The 24,127-nt window shown below is 36.5% G+C and overlaps 1 protein-coding gene across 2 annotated transcripts in view; it reads right to left on the bottom strand.

Annotated features, from left to right (window-relative positions):
- Positions 1 to 24,127, bottom strand: part of STIM2 (stromal interaction molecule 2) — a 183,613-nt gene that overhangs the window by 18,016 nt on the left and 141,470 nt on the right. The window contains exons 4-11 of one of the 2 annotated variants that reach the window (XM_007448812.1): positions 18,180 to 18,291; positions 13,887 to 14,002; positions 10,821 to 10,998; positions 10,121 to 10,298; positions 4,869 to 5,036; positions 4,591 to 4,614; positions 4,081 to 4,181; positions 3,598 to 3,836 (exon numbers count right to left, since the gene is read on the bottom strand). In XM_007448812.1, the coding sequence (XP_007448874.1) occupies positions 3,598 to 3,836; positions 4,081 to 4,181; positions 4,591 to 4,614; positions 4,869 to 5,036; positions 10,121 to 10,298; positions 10,821 to 10,998; positions 13,887 to 14,002; positions 18,180 to 18,291 (1,116 nt within the window). The remainder of the gene's footprint in view (positions 1 to 3,597; positions 3,837 to 4,080; positions 4,182 to 4,590; positions 4,615 to 4,868; positions 5,037 to 10,120; positions 10,299 to 10,820; positions 10,999 to 13,886; positions 14,003 to 18,179; positions 18,292 to 24,127) is intronic. The other variant, XM_007448813.1, reaches the window with a different exon arrangement.

The raw sequence follows: 24,127 nt of genomic DNA, 5'->3' as shown, positions 1-24,127 counted from the left end.
AGGAATGAGACTAGGACAACTGTTTATCCATACATCAAGAGATATCTTTAGATTCCACTCACAATAGGAACAAAAATAACTTCCAGGTAGATGAGAAGACTAAAGGATTAAAGTGAAAGTTAAAAAACTTTTAGTAGAGCAAACAACAATCTATCGCCTTATGAAAAAGACATAAAAACACAAACCAGATTTGTAAATTTGTCATTAAAAATGTTTTTTGAAAAAAAACCATTTGATTAAAAAAAGAAAATAAGTAACATAGCACAGGAAAAAAGAAAAGCCAAGGCCTAGGAAAAGACATCTGCAACCCCCAAATAACCAGAAAATAATAATAATAATAAAAATTCTTCCAGATAAGTAAGGAATCTTGGAGGGAGATTCCACAGCAGGAACAAGCAACTCAGAGAGGAAAAAATCTGAATGACAAACACCAATAAATACGAAATGGTAGTAGTAGTCTTTTTAGTCTTTAAAGACAACCTCAGTAGTCTTTAAAGAAATTACAATTTTAATAACACTAAGGTATCATATCACACGCATTCAAGTTTCAAAACAAATAAACCAGATCATACCTAGTATGGTGAGGATACAGGCAGACAGGCATTCTTATTAACAGTGGGTATGTAAACAGAACCACTTTGAAAGCAACTTGGCAACGACTAATAAGAGGTGCCTTCCCAATGACTTAGCAATCCATGTCTAGGTGTCCACCCAGAGAAACTCTCAAAGTTAGAAACAAGGAGATAGAGATAAAGATGCTCATTTCAGTATTGTTTGCAAGGGCAAAAAAGTAGAAAGAACCTATCTCAGTAGAAAAATGGATAAACTGTGGTTTATTATTACAAAAGATAAATAGATATACTGTGGTTGACTCATATTAAACAGTTTTAGTGAATTTATCTGTATATAAACATGGAAATTTTCTAAAACATACTTTTGACCAAAAAGAGTTGCAAAATGATACCCACAGTTTGATAACATTTATGTACATTTTTAAACAAACAACAATTGTATCTATTGTTTATAGATACAGCTGCATGTAATACAAGTAAAACAGGCTTTAGAAGATGTTCAACTTTAGTAGGAAGGGGAGGAGATGTGTTTTCTTTTTCAGAGAAAAAGAAAGATGAATAAAGCAAAATGTTAAAATCTGTTTATCTTTGTAGTAAATGAGCAATTTATTTTCAGTATTTTTAAGCATATCTGAAGAGCTTTATGATAAGAAATTTTAAATAAATTGCTACCACAATCCCACTATGAATATTTAGTAGATACTATAAAGGTACTGGGAAAACCCATACAGAGCTAACCTTTGATAATATTTTCTCTTTTTTATTTACACATAATTAAACATAGACAATACTATTCTGTATATGGTTTTATAATCTTTAACTTCGCTCTTAACATACCACAGGCAGGCTTCCTTATCATTCCTTCACTCTTAGACAATTTATACATATCCATGGTGCAGATTTAAAACTGCTTAAAAGAGTATATAATGAAGAGCCTTCATCCTACCCTAGACCCTAGTACTACTGCCAAGAGTTTATTTGTCAGGCCCAGAAATTATGCTTTTATAACTAAACAGAGTGGAGTATTACTTTTGTGCCACTGGGTGGAGACAGAGCTCTCAAAGTGTAATCTTTGGCATAAGTTATTTTTCAGAGATAATAAACTTCAGCATTTCTAAAACATCATACTGAATTTTAAAAAGTTCAAATTTCTCTGTGTATCACAATCACTAAAAAATTATTCACATTTAGTTATAAGTGTTTTAATGCACATGTGGATATCTTGCCCCACCAAAAAGCACTTAAAAAGAAAGTAAAGAAAAAACTAGTTAATTTTAGGGAATACATATATGCACACTTCTGATATCGAATAATTATGGTTTCTGAGGAACTGCAACTTTAAAAAGCAATCATATTCAAACAAAATCATACACTTATGAATCAGTGTTGCATATATGGTAAGCTTAAGGGCACATAATTCAAATAAACGCAAGTTGACAGTATCCAAACAGCAGAGCTAGCCCATATCTAGATAAAACTTTGCAACCATCACTATCTCGCAGCAAGGGGCAAGTGAAATGATTGAGGTCACATACTTCCCAGTATTCACTGCATTTACAATCTGTCCTCTCCCCCTTCCTCTTCTAAGAGTTTAGTGTCTCCCCAGTCTGCTTGCATTATCTGTCTGCCGTTAAACCAGATAATTAAAATCACAGAAATGAACACAAGCACATAGTCACTGATTAATTATTTGCAAACTTAGGGCTTTATTTCATAAAATTGTTTTAACATTAGAACCCTTTCTAAATCATAACTTTAGGAAAGCTGTAACAATTGGACAGAAAATTTCAAACTGCAAAATGCTCATATATCATGATTTGTGTCTCAAAGACTCAAATTTGTGTGAGTTTTCAACTGATTAACGATTAAATCTTGCTCTCTATTCTTTGGAATCTTGTTCTAGCTATACTGTTTCAAAAAGGTTACAAAGACTGGGAAAATGAATCAGGCAAGCAGTAATAAGGATAAACAGTTTTTCAAATGATTTCTAATACAAGAAATATACCACTTTAAATTTAAATTCTCTATAACTTTGCAAAAATTCCAAATATTTATTAATAAATTCTACAATTTATTAATAAAATCTAAAATAGTAAAATTTCACCTTCCTACCAAAATATTTTACACTGTAAACATCTTCAAAGAATACAGCATAACAAAGCAATTATAATGAAAACTGTACATGTTAAAACCAACTTTGGGGGCTTCCCTGGTGGCGCAGTGGTTGAGAGTCCGCCTGCCGATGCAGGGGACGTGGGTTCGTGCCCCGGTCTGGGAAGATCCCACATGCCGCGGAGCGGCTGGGCCTGTGAGCCATGGCCGCTGAGCCTGCGGGTCCGGAGCCTGTGCTCCGGGAGCACAGTGGGAGAGGCTACAACGGTGAGAGGCCCGGGTACCGGGGGGGTGGGGGCACCTTTGGGAGAAGCTCCACTTTCTAGCAACAAAAAAATATATGTTTTCTAAATATAAACGCAATTTAATTTTGTGTAAAGGTGAGTGGATTTAATGCTTTATGAGTTAAATACAGCTGGATAATACTCTTTCAATAAAAGGATAGAATTGGAAAAGCAAAACAAAATACTATGAGACATGCCTACTGGGAAGGCAACTCAATTTAAAATAAATCGACTGGCTCAAAGTCACACAGTTGGTTAGTTAGTGGCAGAGCTAGGATTGCAACTCAGGTTTCCAAGGTCTTCCTCTAATTTTTAATTTCTACTATAGATTAAGCTGCCATATGAAAGGATGTTTTCCCTCAAAGCTCAGCACTTCATTCATACATGACTTAGCATGTATGATGTGTTATTATATATGTGTACATATATATATATATATATATATGTAACACACATAGCTCATATAGTATGTCAAACAGTAAACACAATGATCAACAAAAAGAAAAAAGAGAAAATGAAGAATTAACACAAATTTTATCATAGATTTCAAAGCAAATGATTCATAAAAGGCATGGCAGAAAGTTACTTTTAAAACTGTACCAACTCTCTTTTTTGAACTCACCACTTACCAGGAAACTGTGACACTATTGGGGGTGTATCTTCATCTAAGTCATCAACTCCTCCAGCAATGGGATAGGGTGGAATGGAGACTCTGGGCATCACCACCCAGCTGTGATCCGAATAAAGTGAAGAGGTGAGGCTGGGGAGTCCCGAGTTATGGGCTATCTGAAAGCCACAGATCTTCTCTATCTGTTGCCAGCGAAAAAGTCGTTCTCGTAAACAAGTTGTCAACTCAGAGAGAGCTTTCCTGGAAAAGCCAATATAGGAATTACTTGTTGCATCAAAGAGTCTTTAATACAGTACTGAAAAAAGTCAACTACATGAACAGACCAAGGCAATTAACCAATTTCAAGAAGAAATTACCCCTTTTCAGAATTAGTATAAATGATATAATAGTACATAACTAAATGACAAGTTAAAACATAAATTGCCTATAAATTACACATTTCAACACAATAAAAATAGACAGATAGTGACAGTAACATGCTTACTTTGCTTCCAGAATTTTGTGGTCTACCTCATCTAGGGAGGAGCTATGTGCAACATGCAGAGTCCCAAAGACTGTGCTTCTCTTCTTTTTAATTTTCTCTGCCTAGAAACCCAAAGTGAGAAAAATAAGGCTAGGTTTGGGATAAAATACACATATACTAATAAGGTTTATTTTATATTGAATATATTAATAATTATAAAATCAATGGGGAATTATTAGCCAAGATATAGCCCTATTTTCCAAAAAAGAAAACAAATGAGGGAGAAAGCTTGCTTTCCTAAGCCAAACTTTGTTCTGGAGAATTTTTTCCCTTATTTCTATGGATCAGAAAGACCTGAATCTTCTATTTAAAACTAGGAGCATAACATAAACTATATCCTACTGCAATGGAGGTGTTAGTGAGCGCACCGAGTTTTTTGTTTTTGTTGTTGTTTCACTAGAAATCAGATTAAGACTCAGTAATTTCACACAATTATTAAGAGTCAGACATTAATTTCTAGTAACTACTAACCTGAATCAGATATGAAGCAGCAACCTAGAGGAGAAAAGCTCCGTATAAAACATTTATGATAATGAGAGTAGGGATGATTTTTAAATGATACTAAGGTCATTCTGAAAGGTATGTACTTCTCTGAAATAAGGTAATTTCACTTTTCTGAGAGTCAATCTATGCAATAAGTTCCAATTCATAAAAATAATCTGCAATACTAAAAATTTTATTCAGATCTTTGTATACCAACTGGTTAATCCCTTTAGAAACGCAGTACGCTTTGCAATGTAATAGAGTACCTCATCCTTGGCAATAGCTAACTGCATTTCAGCATTCTGTCTTTTAATATTGTAGTACTGTACTTCTACTTCGTGCGTCAGCTGAAGCCATTTTTGAAGTGCATCTGGAACAGACCAGCTGCTTCTGAGTTCAAATTCTTTTTCAGCCTTTTTTAGAGCCATTCGAACCTGGGAGGGAGGGAGGAAAGAAAAGGAGGAGTGGGAGAGAAGGAGAGAGAGGGAGGGAGGGAGGGAGGGAGGGAGAAAGAGGGGTAGAGGAAGGTGGTAGAGGTTAGAGAGAGAAAGAGAAATTTCTCTTTTTAAAAGATATTTAAACTAAGATTTTTTAGTACCAAAATTAAGAGAAAAGGCAATTTGAATTATGCTCTTTGTAAACATCTTTTTAAATCACAGTCTAAAACAATATTTCCAACATTACAACTAAAGCTGAAGTTTTTAAGTACCTCTTAAACTCACTAAGCAAGTGTGTAAAGCCAGAGGGTGAAAGGGAGCTTGCATACATCTTAGGTTGCAATATTGCATTTTTATATTTTATAATAACCAGACTCACTGAGAGACAAAAACTCAGGGCATGTACAAACTGAAATGGATTACATTTTTTGTATTTTTTTGTTTATGGACAGGATATGAAGAAGTATCCAAAACAGGGTGAATACCTGTTCTACTACCCCTTCTAATGTTCCCCAAAGACCTTGCTGTAGCTACCTAACTATACACTCGTTTTTTTTAAATTATACCATTTTTAAAAAGTTTTTCAGACATCTTTATGGCCAGTTATTTCTCATTGTTATGAGCATATCTGCCTATTATAGTCTGTTTTATCACCTCTATTTAATTTTTTCCTGCTTCTCACATACCAAAAAGTTGATAAATTAGCATATGCAGACCAAGTGTAAATTTCGAGAAAACAGATTCTGAGTGAGAGTCTTCTTGATTTTTCCATGGGAAACTATGAATAGCTTCAGTGTCAGAATGTGGAAGTTTTTCTTCTAGCCGCCCTTCAGGGGAGCCAGACAATAAACAGAAAACTAAAATGCTTGGTGTGTGAGGTGGTATTACATGCTAAGGAAAAAACTCTTAAGGAAAGTCTCACTAAGAAAATGACACAGAATAGAGACAATCCACTGTAGGAATGATTCACTTAAAAACTAGCAAGAGCTCAAGCTAAGGATGTATAAAGATACATGATGGGGCTTCCCTGGTGGCGCAGTGGTTGAGAATCTGCCTGCTAATGCAGGGGACACGGGTTAGAGCCCTGGTCTGGGAGGATCTCACATGCCGTGGAGCAACTAGGCCCGTGAGCCACAACTACTGAGCCTGCGCGTCTGGAGCCTGTGCTCCGCAATAAGAGAGGCCACGATAATGAGAGGCCCGCGCACCGCGATGAAGAGTGGCCCCCGCTTGCCACAACTAGAGAAAGCCCTCGCACAGAAACGAAGACGCAACATAGCAAAAATAAATTAATTAATTAATAAACTCCTACCCTCAACATCTTCTTAAAAGAAAAGATACATGATGGAATTTATGAAATTACATACACACACTCAAGACCTTCAGAGAAAGTGACAAATGAACTATGGGGCATCCTGCTTCTGGAGCACCATAACCGCAAATTAATTTTCCCCACAGTTAAGTAAAGTAACTAAAACTTCATTCTTAAACTAATGTGCAGAAGAACGTTTGATCTGATCAAACCCAATTTATTTAAATAAACCTTATCATGTGCCAGAACAAACTAAATTCGAGGACTAGACACAAATTTCTGATAAACAGCTGCCAGATACTACAGGAAAAAAGTATAGAAAGGTATTTTTTAAAACTCTAAAATTTTTTTAAAGTTTTCTAAAAACTTTTTTTAAAACTCTAAAACCGTCAGACAGGAAGTAAACAATTCAAAATACAGGTATTAACAGGAAGGGTAAAACAGGACTTACTCACTTGAGACAAACCGTAAGCAGCACTTGCCTGACACAACTCCCTGTGCAATGTGCTTGGGACAATACTGCGCTTAATAAGACAGCTGGCAGAGCTGTGTGGCGTCCCTGCTAATCTCTCAAGAGAATTTGAGCTCAGGCCCTGTGACATGGAGTTGTATATAAGACTACAAAGTGTAGGTCACAGGCCCTTCTTCTCACAAGATTTTTTTTTTTTTTTTTTGCGGTACGCAGGCCTCTCACTGTTGTGGCCTCTCCCGTTGCAGAGCACAGGTTCCGGACGCGCAGGCTCAGCGGCCATGGCTCACGGGCCCAGCCACTCCGCAGCACGTGGGATCTTCCTGGACCGGGGCACGAACCCATGTCCCCTGCATCAGCAGGCGGACGCTCAACCACTGCACCACCAGGGAAGCCCTCACAAGATTTTAAAGCTAAAATATCTATACAGTTTTCATTGCCAAAGATGTATACAGAGAAAGTGAACAAATTCACTCGTGTTTTTCTCCTTAACCATAAAGATTTTCCTTAATGTTATATCTATAAATTTGTTTCCCCAAAACAAGTGCAATAAACACATTTTACACAGAATTGATATAGTTCTAGTATAAACTGAGGCTGACCAATGTTTTGATTGACTGTCAAATAATGTCTCAAAATTTTGGAAATTCTGACCTTCCAATAACAGCAACTATTTTCTCTGCCATTATTCTTAAGTTTATCACTTGATCTGAATTCCAACCCTCAGTCTAAATTAACATTGTTATTTACAGGGAAATAGATGCAGTGAAAATTGAGTAATTAATAGATTTTACAAATGATGAATTATTAAGTTGTTTAAAAATACAATAATTCTTTATATAATTTTTGTGTCTTAGGAATAAAACAGCAACAAGTAAAAACATGACATCACAGAAGAAAGTCTAAATATCTGAAAACCTGGCTTCTGGACCAACTTTACAATTTATTACCTCTGTTTCCTTCAGCAAGTTCTTTACTTTCGGAGACTTACTGTTGCATGTACAACAGAGGTACTATGACTTGCCCTAACTTTAGGCTTCTTGAGACTTTAAGAACAAAATAATTTATGTGAAAAGTATTTAAACCACACAAAATATAAAGCAGTACTATTATTCACCCAAAAGCTTTTGTTTAACAGAAAATAACATTATACAAAATATGTACCAGATCTTCCTGCCTTCTAACTTTGAGAAGTTGATTACCCACTCGACAAGACACAGTAATGCTTCAAACTATGTGGAACTGTGGATTATGTGACATTATATGTAAATTAATTTCCCAGTCAAACCTACTTTTATAAACAAAGGTTTTAATAGCAGTATGGGAAAACATGGACTTTGGAATAAAACACACATAATCTTGCCTTTGCCACATAATAGCTGTGTGACCTAAGACAAGTTATTTAACCTGTACACATCTCATCTGTAAAGGAGAATAATGTCTATGTATAGTGAGGATTAAAATTTTGCAATGATGTGCACAGCATAAAGTTCTGGCACAGAGTAAGCACTCATAAAATTGTGTTTCTTATTACTGTAATCATGTTGGACAGAGTTTTTTTAAATACCCAGTACTCTCCTTTAAACCACCTCTTACTCAGGATCTCATTAGGATTATTACGTTTGTGCTGGGACGGAGTATCATAGTAATCTTAGGGTCTACCAAGGTATGCAAGGTCTCTATGTCCCAAACCCCAGACTAGAATATTTCTGATTTAGGGGTTCTTTATATTGTGTCTTTTTCCCGCACTGTGAGGCAGTTCCCTGTAAAATACTGCTACCAGTTTATGTCTCTATAGAAGAACCCCCACGATTGCTTTCTGATTTGTTCTTTCTCATCTGCAAAGTTCAGAAAAAAAGCTAACAAGCTTTTTAGTTTATTTAGTACTGGGAACAACCAAGAGTTGAAGTCTGGGTGGGAACATGCACAGAGTTCTCACAGGAGAAAAGGACAGAGTATCTAATTCTTGGACACAGTATAATTTGGCTATGCCTTTTTTGGTAATTGGCTACGCCTTTTTTGTTAACTCCCCGGGTCTTTACTACATTCTACATAGACAAGGTCTGTCAGGTAAATAGCACCAGACTGCAAAATAGGTCTAGGAGTCAACTTAAGAGAACAAACCCCTTACAGGGAAAAGACCCAAAAGACAGGTATCTGGGGTATGAGAGAAAGAACAGTTAACTGTTAACAAAAGAGATGTAGCTGCATTCAGCCAGACAGCTCCTACCAAAATGACAATCTTGAAGGAATTAGTAATGTACCCTGAACATTTCCTCATGAGTTGAAACTGAAACTCAACCATTACATAATTCTTACTTAGCACTTGATTGAGAAGACAACAGTGCATAAAGCAAAGTGGGAGGCAGAATACCTCGGTTCCTGGCCCTGCTTTACAACCGAGTCACTCTCTAAACTTGAACAAGTTTTCTTGTCCTCATTTTGTTCCTCAACTTCTTTATCAGTAAAGAAAGGGTCAGAGTCAGAAGAAGGAGATGAGACCATGGAAGCAGAGGCTGGAGTGACATGCTTTGAAGATGAAGGAAGGGGCCATGAGCCAAGAAATGTAGGCAGCCTCTAGAAGTTGGACAAGGCAAGGAAACAGATCCTCCCCTAGAGCCTCCAGAAGGAATGCAGCCCTGCAGACCTATTTTAGACTCTGACTTCAGGAACTCTAAGGTAATAAATGTGTGTTGTTTTAAGCCCCTAAGTTTGTGGTAATTTTTAACAGCAGAATTATAAAACTAATACATCTGCCTATAATTAAATTCTCCCAGGACCTCCCCACCTTTTCTGAAGGACTGTGCAATGCCTGAACTCCACCCTGAGTAAATGCATAGTAGAAGCAGATATTGAAAAGGACACCTTTTGAACAACTTCAGAATTTGTAGCAGATTATGTTCTAAAACCATTTAACAGGATTCAAATGGATGTTTAATAGAGATTCTTAACATTTGCAGAGAACTTTAACAGTAGATATACTTTACTAGGTTACAGTCAGAAACTGAAATATACTACAGTTGTTAAATAAACATCTTAGATTCACTCAAGACAATTAACATGGCATGGGATAGGACTTCACGAATGAGTGAACATGAGGGTAACTTTTTCTTTTAGTTGGTACTTTGTTTTTTGCTATATGAACTTTGACCAATGCTAACAATATAGACAGATGACTCTTTTATTAAATAAGGAAGAGTATATGATGGAACTAAATGTAGGAGATTGAATGAAACCCAAAAAACTCCTCAGGGTAGCAATACAAATATCCTCACAAATACTTTTTTAAAACATAAATACCTGTTCCAATTCCTGCTCTGCATACTGACGTCTACTCAATTCACATTCAGCTCCCTCCCTTAGCTCTCTCAGCCGACAAGCCTCTTCCTTTGCGTAATTGATTTCATCCATCATTTTGCGCTCTAGATTTTGCTTTTCTACAGCAACATTTCTGTTTTCTTCCTGTGCCTTTTCAAGCCTTACAGAACAATAAAAATGAAAATTCCTCACAAAAGTTTCCAAAATTTCATTATCTTAATGAAGAATAAATACGTATCAAGCAATAGGATACATGTTTCAATCAGAATTCACAGCATTTTCTATTAATCTTAAATTTGGACAACAAAAACAGGAGGTAACCTACTACATAGCTATTTTGATTTATATTGAGCTAAAAATACAAGATATAGAAGGGAAACACTCTTCAGGAAGAAGCCTTTAAGAAATTCATAATTATTTAAATCATGTTAAAAATAAAATTTAACTTCACTTATAATTCTACCTATATTTGATTTATTTCCACTGGTCTTCTGCCCATTTATTCCCTAGTGCATACCTTTATAATAAATTTGTAATTATGACAATATGATACTTTTCTAAAAACATGAAATGAACTCCTGATGTATGCACCAACCTAAATATAAATGGTAAGCACATGCCCATATTACATATTCACAGACTGTATCTTCCCACAGTTTTATAGTCTTTTTTACCTACTCACCTCTCTTGTAAGTCCATGAGACTTTGCTCTGCAGTTTGTAAACTCTCTAAGTCTTTCATCATTTTTGCAACATGTTCTTTTGATGTCCTATTCTGCGTGTAAGCAAACCAGCACCCACCAACACCAATTACTATAGAAACTGTGAGGATAAAATCCTTCATCCAGTTATGAGGAGGGCCTACGAAGACAATTACAGATGGTTAAGTTAATCTTTGAGTATCATAGAATCTCAGTACACAGAGCCACTTATTTTAAAAAATAGTAGGTATCTAAAAACAAAACAAAATATGAAGATGTCCCTCCCATATACAAGTTCTCCTCAAATAATCAATGTGCTTATTATAACTACCTGATATACTAGACCTACAGGAGGGCAGTGATAAACCCACATGGATGCACCATGCCCCCTGCTGCTACAGGAGCTAGTGACAGAATTCCTGGGGAGCTCTGAAGAAGCAACAGTATCTCCAATCACATAGAGAGGATGGTCCTCTGTGGGGTGAAAGGAGTCATGAAGAGTAACACCATTACCAGCTCCCCTCCTTCAGACAAGTTAGGCAGCAGTCATGCTTTGATACACAAACTGAAATCCTAATCCACCAAAAAGCAAGTTCCCAAGCACACAGCCATGTAACAAGATTAATTAGTGATTCTCAACCAAGAGTGATATTCCCTCCAGCAGACATCTGACAACTTTTGCTTGTCATAATTTGGAAGGTGGAAGTAAGGGTGTCTGTTATGGGTATCTAGTAGGTGGAGGCCAGGGATGTTCCCAAACATCCAATAATGCATAACACAGTCTCTTTTCCTGCCCCCAGTCTGGCGGTAACAAAGAATCATCTAGGAATTATCCAGCCCGGAATGTCAATAGTGGCAAGGTTGAGAAACCACGGGTTAAATGATCATAACTAGTAACGTTTTAGGTGGTTATCTGCCAGAGAGATCTGGGTTACTAGAGGGAAACATCGGATCGCCTTCCCCTGTGGCACACCAAGCTTGACAGTAACCCCCGACATTTTTTCTAGTCAGGAGCCAGGAGCCAGGCCCACTGTCCTCAGTAATACAAACCACAGCAACCGCTAGTCAAATAATTTCCTAGTTGATCTCTGAGTGTGGAGGCTCAGCTGGAGGAAGACATGATAACTAATACAATATAATGTGTTATTTGTTGAAAAGAGATACAGTTTTTCAGTGCAAAACTGCCTAACTGCCCACACCTCCAGAAGTAAGGAGATATTCTGCATGTTTGATGAGACGAAGAGCTCTATAGAAATGAAAAGTTTTCATGCTTACAAGTCTAGCGTTCGTATACATTTACACAGCGTGATAAACAGCATGTTCTACGCCACAGACTCTCAGTGTTTCATATTTCAAGAGTGCACGCCCTCACCTATAGTGAAAGAGATTCACTATTCACTCTTTGGCAGAAGTCTCAAAAGGATTTATTTTTATTCTGCCTCAGACTGAGAGGTTCAGCTCAGGCTCTAGTCCAAATATAAGCCTTGTTTAGGCTGAACTATAATCACCAGGAATAACAGTAAACAGATGGACAAGTCTCAAACTGTACAGTAAGTACCACAAACTGGAAAAGATTTCAGTGAAAACTCCTTTAAAATGTATTTCTGTTCACTTGACACTGCTAATTTTTTATAAATCTAATGTGGGTGTTCCAACTGTAGGGCTCATTCACTCAAATAATAATTCTAAGACAAACACATTAAAAAGGTAACGCATCATTAACTTCTAAACTGGTTTGTTATTAAAACATTTGTTTTCAACATTCTTTGAGACTAGTTTGGTTTCTTTTCAAATGGTAACACTGTTTGGCTTAGAGGGTGGTTTGTTCTTGGATTAATAAAATATAAATATTCCTGACCAGTTTGTATATAGAGACAAATCCTATAGTCTAATTCCTATTTTCACCAATCATTCACATGAAAAAACTAGATCGAATCTCACAGAAGACAACCCCCAATAGATTCAGTTGAAAACTTAGGATAAGGAAAAGGTTAGAAAGGGTATCATCTTTATGGAATGCTTGGCATTTCAACAGTGTTCTATTTCATAGGGTTTGTAATTTCCACCAACTCTCACAAAGGGGAGTTCCAGCTGTTTCACCAGCTGCCCTTTTAGCCTGAGCCAAAAAAGAACCACCCGTAAAGTCATGGAATCCATCCAACCACTCCAGTAACCCTTTACTAACAGGGGCACCCCCAACATGGTATTATAGAAATCTGCAAGTCTCTTAACTTCAAGAACTGAGGTAAAATTAACATTAGTTTCTTAATTTATAATTTGTGAAAGCCATTTTTCTTGGATTAATTGTGTTATCCCTTTCTAGCTTCTGAAAAATAAAATATAATTCCTCTAAAATGTGTACTCTTCAAACATTTTTCCCCCAAAGCTTTCTGAAATTTGAAATTAAATGAAGTAAACATATTAAACTTCCCTTCTGGGAAGAAAGTACTCCTCTCAAGGTAAAGAAGAACAAGGTTCACTTTCCTTACAAATATGACAAAGCGATTTCTTAAATGTTCTTCTTTAGAACAATCAAATAACATTCTCCACCTTGTACTTCGGCCAGAATAGTCTGTTACTTTGTACAGTTTCAAGCAGGCCTCTAGGGCCTCTGTTTTTGATCTGTATCTTAAAAATCCTTTTCCTGGTAATTAATAAAGTCAAGTTAGGATTTATTACTTCTTGTTATCAAGATGGTTAGATTGCAACTTTTTTTAAAGGACTCTTCAGTGAATATCCAGCTATAATAACACCAACATTAAAACTGCTCCAAAGAGCTTTAAACCTAGAAATTTAATTCTAAATCATCAACTAACATATAGTTCTTACAACTTTCTACATCAGTAACCAGCTTTGAAAATTCCACACTCCGTATTTCAATGACAGAAAATCTCACCCTATAAATCTTTTAAGATAGTATTACATTTCTTTCATAGCTAACAAAGGATTCTTCTTGGCCTACCACATTTCTTACTTTTTCCTTCTTTAAACAACAATGGATGATCTGATTATTCTTTTGCACCATATTTTGTGAGAGAGAATACTAACGCGTTAGAGGTCCGAACAAAACCACATCCAGCGCCTTGAGCTGAAGTTTCTGTCTGTGACTCCGATCACTGATTTTCAACTGAGAGATCATAAATGAAGGTTCATGCACTGCTATCCTGTTCATTTAAAAAATACATATATATTAAAAATATTACTAGTGTGTAAATTTAAATATTTCAGCAACATACTTAACACTTTACATATTAGTGATGATTACTTTAAGAGCTCATCCATGTGCAATTTAACACTTTATTACATGTATCAAAAACCCATTCAGTGAAAACTCAGCAGTGCAAACACTTCTGTATGTTAATAATTTAGTTGCTATATTGATGTTTTTGTTTTCTATGGTTACTTTATGCTGTAACTTAATATGATTTAGAAATTTATCAAATTCAAAATATTTTATAAGCATTAATTATCTCTGGCATTTTACTATCATTTCATAAACAACAAGAAAATTGTAAGTAATTTACTGAACATAGCAGACGTTCAAAATTCATCCTCAATTTAGATCATATTGCTTTTCTTTATAAGTATCTTTTAAAACACCTATACCTTTACATTCTAATATTAAACTATTTAAACGTTAAAGTCCACTGAAGTCATAAATGGAAAGTAAAAAGTCATCGCTGGCTGGGGGAGTAAACTGAGGGACTGATGCAGTAAGAAGTATTGAACCATTTCATTAGCAATGAAGAAAGTATGCAGAGTGCCGAAAGGCACAGGTGAAATAAGGAAATAAAATCACTCCCGTTTTGGACTTCAAATCCAAGTATCCCAGTAGTTAAGATTTCTTATCAACCAACTATGATGCCAAGAAGAATCTTAGGATACAAAGTGTAATAATAATAATAAAATTGTTAATAACAATGACGATTAAAACAAGCATGTACTACGCGCTGGGTACTGTACCAAGGGTTTTTAGAATTCAAAGAACCTATAATATGTGTACAATTGCCATTTTATAGATGAGGAAACTAAGGTACTGCGAGGCTGAGTACCTTGCCCAAGGTTACTAATTAGTAAGAAGTAAGGCAGGGATTCAAACCCAAATGTGTATGATCCTAATGACTGTACTCTGAACCACTACATTTTGTTTAGGAAGATTTCAGGTTACAGAAATTCTATGAGGTTTCTACAAAACTTTAGAGAGTAAAGAACTCTAACTTGCCCTATAGAAAATGCCTTCCCTCATCATCTCTGCAGGTAAACTTTTGTGTATGCTCCTGTTACATCTTCAATATGACACTTATCAAAGTGCTTGAAGGCAAACTATGCCTCATCTCTTTATCCCCAAACCTAGCATGGTGCTTGGCAAAAGTCGATGCTTGATAAATGTTTATATAACAGATGAATGAATGCATGGATGGATGCATGAATGAATAGCAATACTATCGGTAGACTAAATTTAAAACAGACAATGAGATGTAGTAAAAAGGAAACTATAAAACAGAATTTTATGCAAAGTTCTATATGAGCCCAGAGGTGGAAGCAATTCTACCTGAGTGGGTGAGGATGTCAGGAAAGTTCACACAGGTCTGAAAGGAATGAGGAGGCATGTATCAGGTGAAGAGAGCCTTAATATAAGCTCTGGTAACAAGAATTACAGAATATAGAAAATACAATAAAAGGCTTAAAGATAACCATGACATAAAACTAACATAATTTTACCTACCTACTGCAGATGTAACAATATATTTTAATGCCACAGAAAGGAAACAAAATAATGAATTATTGTAGGTATGTGTACATCTGGAATATGTAATACATTTTCTTATACATTCTTATAAATAGCTCTTATATCTACAGTTACCCTACAAAAAAGTTTAAGTTTAAAAGTTGTGAAGTTCATTTCTATTACCATATAAAAGTTAAGCTTTTAAATGGACTCATCTAATTTCTATTACCATATAAAAGGGGCTTGATGAAGGCTATTCCAGTTTTCCTTTCCCCTCCATTCAAACAGCCTCCAGTGGGCTGACCTGAAAGCTGAACTTCCACATTTATAAGCTTTTCTTCTGTAGTAACGTGTTCACTATTTTTAAAAAACTGATCTTTTGATTGTGTCATGTTATCTCAACAATTCTACCAGAATTTGAGGTTATCTCTGATAACCTTTACTTAGCCAAAAGAAAAAAGTGGCTATAACATTTACGGTCAAAACATCAAGCAGCCTGGGACTTCCCTGGTGGCGCAGCGGTTAAGAATCTGCCTGCCAATGCAGGGGACATGGGTTCTATCCCTGGTCTGGGAAGATCCCACATGCCATGAAGCAACAAAGCCTGTGCGCCACAACTACTGAGCCTGCACTCTAGAGCCCGCGAGCCACAACTGCTAGAGCCTGTGCTCCGTAACAAGAGAAGCCACCACAATGAGAAGCCCGCACACCTCAACGAAAAGTAGCCCCCGCTCGCCACAACTAGAGAAAGCCTGTGTGCAGCAACGAAGACCCAATGCAGCTCAAAGAAACAAAATCAAGCAGCCTATTTTATTTCATGTTGTTGTTATATAAAGAAACTTCCCAAAAGACAGGATAAGAAAAATTCTATACATTACAGGGTAACACAAACAACTTGAAAAACCCTAATCCCATCAATGCTCTACTATCCTGTTTTGTTTTAACTTAGAAACTTGTCTTATTTAAAAGCAAGAACTTTATTTTATTTTTTTTCCTTCTTTTCAGCATCTAGTTGCACCATGAACATAAAAGACACTTAATATGCACTTGCTGATTTGACTCTTAACTCCATAATTTCATCATTATAGTCATGTGCACAGTAAAATCAGAAATACTGATGTTGATTTTCAGAATACATTTAAGAAGATATGAAAACTTTCAACTTGATCCAAAATACAAACTTCAAAGCAACAAATGCCTCTTATTTAAATAGGATGTATAAGTAAATTGATTAGAAATATGATATACATATAATAATTAGATAGCAGCACTATGAGAGACTTCTTTGGTACAAGAAACAATCTAGGTTGGAATGGAACATAAGAATCTCGTAAGGGTCAAGTTCCAGTGGAATTATGCAAATTTTAACATTTAAATCTTTAACGATTATTAGGTTAGCTAATGGAATTTTTAAAACATAATTTTGAAAAGTAGTGACAATTAATTCCAGACATCTAAGGAATAAATTGGCATCCTATACTTTGGTATCAGATCTATCTGTGCTCAAATGCTACCTTGGGCAAAATATTTAACTTCTCTCTGACTTGGTTTTTTCAATCTGTAAAATGGGGTAATAATACACTGTACTTCATTTTAACCATGAAGCTTATATGAGATAATATACAGTACCTCTATGTAATATACATTCAAAAATGTAATTGTTTTTTGAATATACATTCAAAAAAGTAATTGTTACTACTTACAATTTATTTATTAAACTTCATTTTTTTGAGGTTTAACATATGGTCAGTAAAATTAAGTGTTGTTATTAAAAGAATACCAATTAAGACCAAAGATCTGTACATTAATCCATTCAAATAGGTCTTTTCATAGGGCTTCCCTGGTGGCGCAGTGGTTGAGAGTCTGCCTGCCAATGCAGGGAACACGGGTTCGTGCCCCGGTCCGGGAGGATCACACGTGCCGCGGAGTGGCTGGGCCCGTGCGCCACGGCCGCTGGGCCTGCGCGTCCGGAGCCTGTGCTCCGCAATGGGAGAGGCCACAACAGTGAGAGGCCCGCGTACCACAAAAAAAAAAAAAAATAGGTCTTTTCATAAAGGTGCATCCATATCAAATGAATAAGCTTTTGTTACATTTACAACGGGGTCAGAGGTTGGCCCTTTGTTTTTTGGGGTTTTTTTGTTGTTTTGGGTTTTTTTGGCTGCATTGGGTCTTCGTTGCTGTGCACAGGCTTTCTCTAGTTGCAGCGAGTGGCGGCTACTCTTCGTTGCAGTGCACGGGCTTCTCATTGCGGTGGCTTCTCTTGTTGTGGAACACGGGCTCTAGGCGTGTTGGCTTCAGTAGTTGCAGATCGCAGGCTTAGCTGCTCCACAGAGGTTGGCCCTTTGATGTTATCTAAAAAAGATGTAGTTGACCTACCTTCTAATTTTCAAAATTACTTTCCTTAGGAATAATTTTTTTAAAAGGCCAGATTATTTAGGCAAGAAAAACTGGTTAAAGCTTGCAAATTCACACTGCACAGATATCAAAGAATGGATATATTTATAATATTTTCTTAGAGCACTTAGCCACAGAAGTAACTTGTAGATTTTGCTTTGAAAAGTAACATTATTCTCCAGGAGTACAAAAAATACATTTGAGTAATAAAGACCCACCTGGGAAGCGTTGTTCCTTTGACGTTATTGTCTCTAAAATTCTTCTCATATTGGGGTAGTTCAACAAATTCTATCAACCACTGAAGCGTGTCCTCAAGGGTCCAATTATGAACTGCAAAAGATGAAAAGAGAAGGAATATTTTAAACACATCTGCTTTCAGAATTTATATAAATTATATATATATATATATTTATATACATACACATATGTATAACAATACTATAACTTCAGAGGAAATAAAGATGTTAGACTGAATTTTCAATTCAATTCAATCAATAATAAGTACTACAATAATATGTAGCATTCTATGGAAAGCTTAAAACCATGGAGACATACCTCCTACCCTTAAGGGCTTACAATCTAGAACAGAGAAGACACATAAAGGAAAAGATAAAATATTAGCATGGTTAATTCTAAAACAAGCATCTATGCAAAGTTTGAACAGGACGAAATAATCCACTATTTCCCTGGTTGTAAACTTACCAGATACATATTTATTCATTCATTCTTTCATTTAGCCATCCATCCATATAATACTGTAAACCTGAGTATCAGGTTCCATTCTAAGCACTGGGAATATGGCAATAAAGAAGATGGATAAAGTCCTTGCTCTCATAAAACAAACTCTTTTGGGAGTGGGGAGGGGCAATTAACAAAAGGAGGAAGAAAAGAGGAGGAAATTTCAGATAGTGATCAGCTACTAAGAAAGAAAAGATGTCAGGGTAAAGTCTCTCTGAGGAGCTGTTACCTGAATTAAGACCTAAAAATTGCAAGAAGTCAACATTGTGGTGATCTAGGAGAAAAAATAATCCAAACACAGGAGAAAGCTGGTGTAAAAACCTTAAGATAAGGAATGAACTAGCTGTGTTTGAGAGAAAGAAAGTAGTCAGAGGGGCCAGGTCAAAAAATACTTTCAATATTTCTGGATATTTTTCTAATTTCAATAAGAAGGAGACGTAAATAATCTATGTTTTTAAAATATCACTATCCAATGTGGAGAATGAATTGTGAGAGACAAGACTGAAAACAGAGAGGAATAAGGAGACCATTCCTTCCATAACTGTCCAAGCTAAAGGGGTTATATTCCCTTGGACTAAGGTGCTAGTAGAGGATATGGTGACAAGTGGTCAGATTCAGGACATATTCTGGGGAAAATGCTTTCAGATGTTCTGATGAAATGGATGGGGTCTGATAGCTAGAGGAAAGTCAAAAGAAGTACGGAGAGTGCTGCCACTAACTGAGATAGGAAAGAATGAGGAGGAACAAACTGGGGAGCTAAGTAGGGGCAGGTGATAGAGATCGAACGTTCTATTTTTAGACATGTTATGTTTCAAGTATGTATTAGATATTTAAGTGCAGATATACGTAGCAGTCAGACATACAAATCTCAAGCTTGGGGAAGAGTGAGGTAAGGAACAGAGATATAAATTAGAAGTCATGAGCATACAGATGGTCTTTAGACTAAATGAAATCACCCAGAAGAGTTGAAGATAGCTGTTAATGGATTCTAGGAGATTGGTTCTAAATCATGAAGAAAAGAATAGCTTAATGTCTCTTCTCCTAGACACTTTTTTTTTTTTTAAAGAAGATGTTGGGGATAGGAGTTTATTAATTAATTTATTTATTTTTGCCGTGTTGGGTCTTCGTTTCTGTGCGAGAGCTTTCTCTGGTTGTGGCAAGCCGGGGCCACTCTTCATCGCGGTGCACAGGCCTCTCACTATTGCGGCGTCTCTTGTTGCGGAGCACAGGCTCCAGACGCGCAGGCTCAGTAGTTGTGGCTCACGGGCCTAGTTGCTCTGCGGCATGTGGGATCATCCCAGACCAGGGCTCGAACCTGTGTCCCCTGCATTAGCAGGCAGATTCTCAACCACTTTGCCACCAGGGAAGCCCTAGACACTTATTTTGAGTTAAGCCCTTTATATGCATTTTTACCTTTAAACCTTAAAAAAAAAAAAAAAAAAAAAAAAAAAAAACAACTTATGAGGCACTAACATGATTATCTCCATTTTGGAGATGAGAAACTGAAAAGTTAACGGGACCAAGACAGCAGTAGCTGAACCGGATCTGAACCCAGGCCAACTGACCTCAGGACCTGATTCTACACTACTCTAAGAGCAATAATATTAAATAATAGTAGAGATATAAGCAAGCAGTTAAACACTGGAAGCAACTCAGACATTTCTGTTGATACTTAAAGAGTAGGAAGAACAATGATAAGTTTATCCAAAGGAAAAGATGCAAATGTGCTTAAAAAAAGAGCTCCATATTCGTCTGCATTTCATCTGAGGGTCTGGGGAAACAAAATGCTTATAGATCACAGAATAGGCCAAAGGAGAGTGAAGAAAACAAATGAGCAATAAAAGCAGAGATGGGAATCCATCTGTGATAAATCTGAGATAAGATCTTTCTGATTATGAATTAACTTTTGCAAGCAAGGCTGGGTGTTAGCAATCTGCCTTTTTCAGTAACTGTTCTTTAGAGGAAAAGCTTAATTAACTAAATCACAAACAAAAAATTAACAAAAATTAATTTTTAAATTATATATGGTATTTGATAATTTTATACTGAGACAAAGCTTTGACTATTTTTTTAATGATCTCTCTTTCATGTGTTCCTGCATAAGCTTGGGCATGTGCCTGAGGCTGCTGTATCCATTTAGCCAAATAACTTAGAATAAATATCAGCCAAAGGTTCAGGCCCTGGGTGCTTTGCACTGAATTTAATACATGCAAAGTAGCCTTTTTATCTTAAGTTTCTTCCTATCCAAGATGAGCTGCATTGAGAATTGCCTTGCCTTGACTGCCAAGAAACCGACAGTGCAGCTGCACCTCACACACCAACACAAAAACCTCAGCCAAGAAAACAGGATAAGATTCTCTCTGTCATTTCTATGGCTGTTCAGCTGATCAAAAGCAAAAGTCCCTGATCTAAACACTCCAGTACATCAAAATAGTCCCTCAATTGCCAATGAACCAAGATAGAAAAGAAGAAAAATCAAATGAAAAATAATACATGTTTAAAGTACACAAATCCTAGTATTACTCCATCTAATAAACAGAATATTATAGTGGTTCTAAAGTAATTTTCTTTTCAATGAATCTGTAAAACTCCAAAATTCTAACACAGAGCACACATTTTATTTTGGTGGGGGGGAGGTTTATTTCTTCTTCTTGGGCTATTTGGTTTCTTCGGTGATGCCTAGGAAATACCTTCACTTCTCATGAGCAGGAGTTGTATTTGATATTAGCTTTCTCTGCTCCAATTACAGTGAATTGTCTTTCAATTCTTAGGACATATAATACTATGTCCTTCCTCAGGGCCTTTGCACATGCTGTTTCCTCTTTCCTTTTCTCTATCCTTCTGACTCATCTTTGCCTATTTACTTTATGGAGCCTTCATATCTCAGTTAAAACTATAATTCCTCAGTGGAGCCTCCTCAAACATTACTATATGATCATATATCACTCTATACTTTTAGGCATAGCATTTAACTAATTATAATTATTTATTTGTATGATTATTGTTTCAACATTTGTTTATACCACTAAAGCATAAGTTTCTTGCTCACCATTCTAGCCCTAGCACTTGGTACACAAAAGGCACTAAACAAATTATCTATTGGATCCTCTTGAATAAACCAAGTAGAACGTGTTTAATTGAGAAGTATTATGAAAATCTATTTTCATATTTTAGAAAGGAGATTCAAACAGAAATAGGAATCTGTCTGTATGACAAATTTTTGATGGCAAAGGAATTATTCATTTAAGAATTATCCATAAATCAACTATACTTCAATTAAAAAAAGTAAATTTAAAAAAGAATTATTCAGTTCCTTATTATCTGCCTCTCACTGCTCTTTCACATGTGCTGTTGCTAAATACCATTCCCACCAGAGGGCAGGCAGAGAAGGATATGATACTCCTTTAAAAATACAGATTTTTAAAATCTATCTGTAAAGCTACACACATGTCAGCTTCTACATTGTTAACTTATATTGTTTCTGCTAGAAATTGCGGCCAGTGCCATAGGTTGGTGTCTTTGGGTGATTTTTGGCAATTTATTCCAAGACCAATAGAAAGAACTCTGGAATTCAAACAGACCTGATTCTAGTCCCAGCTGTGTCACTAACTCATTGTGATATCATAGCCAGATTATTTAACTGTGACTCAGTTTATCAACACACACACAAAATAATGAAATTGAGCTAGACCATCTTTAAAATTCATTCAAATTCTGTTTTTATGATTTCGTTATAATGAACAAGAGATAACGTTTAAAATATTGCTAAACTGTTAAACTAGAACAGTAGATTATAGAATACTGAGAGGGAAAAAGTAAAGAACTTTTAGGACAGCAACAAAACTGTTCCTAACATTTACTACATGTTTATTAAACACCAGGAGATCTGTAAAACTTATTTCAAACCACCATTGCAACAACAGTTTTGAAGTAGGTATTTTCATCATCATACTGAACCTATAAGTTTATGAAGGTGAAGTTTTTAATTAGATAAAACAGATTACTAAATGGTCAAACCAGGTTTCAGACCAAGTCCATTTCTAGAATTGTCTACCACTGTTCAATAACATTACCTCTTTAGAGTTAGGTAAGTGGTCCTCAGAATCAAATTAGGCACTACAAGTAGACGGTTTATGCTCCATACTTGAAACCATATATGCAGCTTTCTAAATCTGCCATATTCCCCCATGCCACTCCTTCAACCTGGAATGGCTTTCCCTTCTTCCTTCTTTGCCAGGCTTGCTCTTCCTTAGCCTTCAGATCAGGAAGTCACTCACCCATGAAGCTTTCCCCATCTATCCATTTGCAGATTATAGTTGCTCTTCCTTGTGCCCCTGATCACATGTACCTATATCTGCCAAAGGACTTATCACATACTCTAATGTAATTGTCCATGCTTGTGTGGGCAGGAACTTGTTCTTTTACCTAACACGGTGATGATTACCACCATAATGCCACATTCCTTTGATATAGGATTTTACATTTTACTACACACTTTCACATACATTCTCATTTAACACCTCCAAACCACATCTGAGAGACAGCTGTTACCTCTACAGTCTATAGAGAGAAGCTTAGCCAAGAGAGGCCATGTAATTACAATGTAGTTACACAGCTAGCATCTGAACTCAAATCTTCTGACTCCAAGTTCACTGCCAATATAGGTGGCTCCTGATTTAAACGAAGGGCTCACTATTTAACGTTAAAATTCAAAACACATTTTCTCATAGAAAAAAAGCTTCCAGACGTACAGTACTAATAGTAATTCAAGAGTTAAACATTATATATGAGCAATCTGCTGTGGGTAATTGTGTTAATGGATTCAGGATTCCACTAAAGGCATCAAGTAAGCATCATGGCCTACTGAAGGCCTGGAGGTAGTAACACAATGGCCCAATGGAGCTACACCAGTTCGTCATCATGGGACTGACTCCTAGGACTTCAAAAGGGGGCTCTAACAGCCTGAAGGGTAAGATTTCAAAGAGTCAGGGGATTGAGAGCTGGAGCAGGGCTCTGGAGCCAAAGAAGTAGTGTGGGACAGGGGAGAGTGGGGACAGGATGGTGACTAGAACCAAATCTCCAGGAGACGAGGGGGTGTGGGAGAACACATTTATGGATTTTTCACAGGAACAGAGGCACTATGAGGACTCTCCTTTCCATGCTCCCTTTGCTGCTATCTAAAGGGCTCTTTCTGTAACAGGGAATGAGATTCCTGATTCTACACCAAAACAGTTCCTCTTTCTTGCCCTTCCTACTTGCTATTGTCAATGCCACCTCCATATTATTAGTTTGGACCAACACTTTGAAAAGATGAAGAACAGTAACTGGGCCTCAGGGGAGACAGCAGTAGAAGCTATAGTAATGGGGAGAATGAAGAGATAGTAAGGGGGCTTCCCTGATGGCGCAGTGGTTGAGAGTCCGCCTGCCG

Source organism: Lipotes vexillifer, unplaced genomic scaffold, assembly GCF_000442215.2.
Source record: "Lipotes vexillifer unplaced genomic scaffold, Lipotes_vexillifer_v1.1 scaffold100, whole genome shotgun sequence".
Lineage (NCBI taxonomy): Eukaryota > Metazoa > Chordata > Mammalia > Artiodactyla > Lipotidae > Lipotes > Lipotes vexillifer.
Note: the sequence above shows the minus strand (reverse complement) of the source record. Positions and strands in the feature narration are given on the sequence as shown.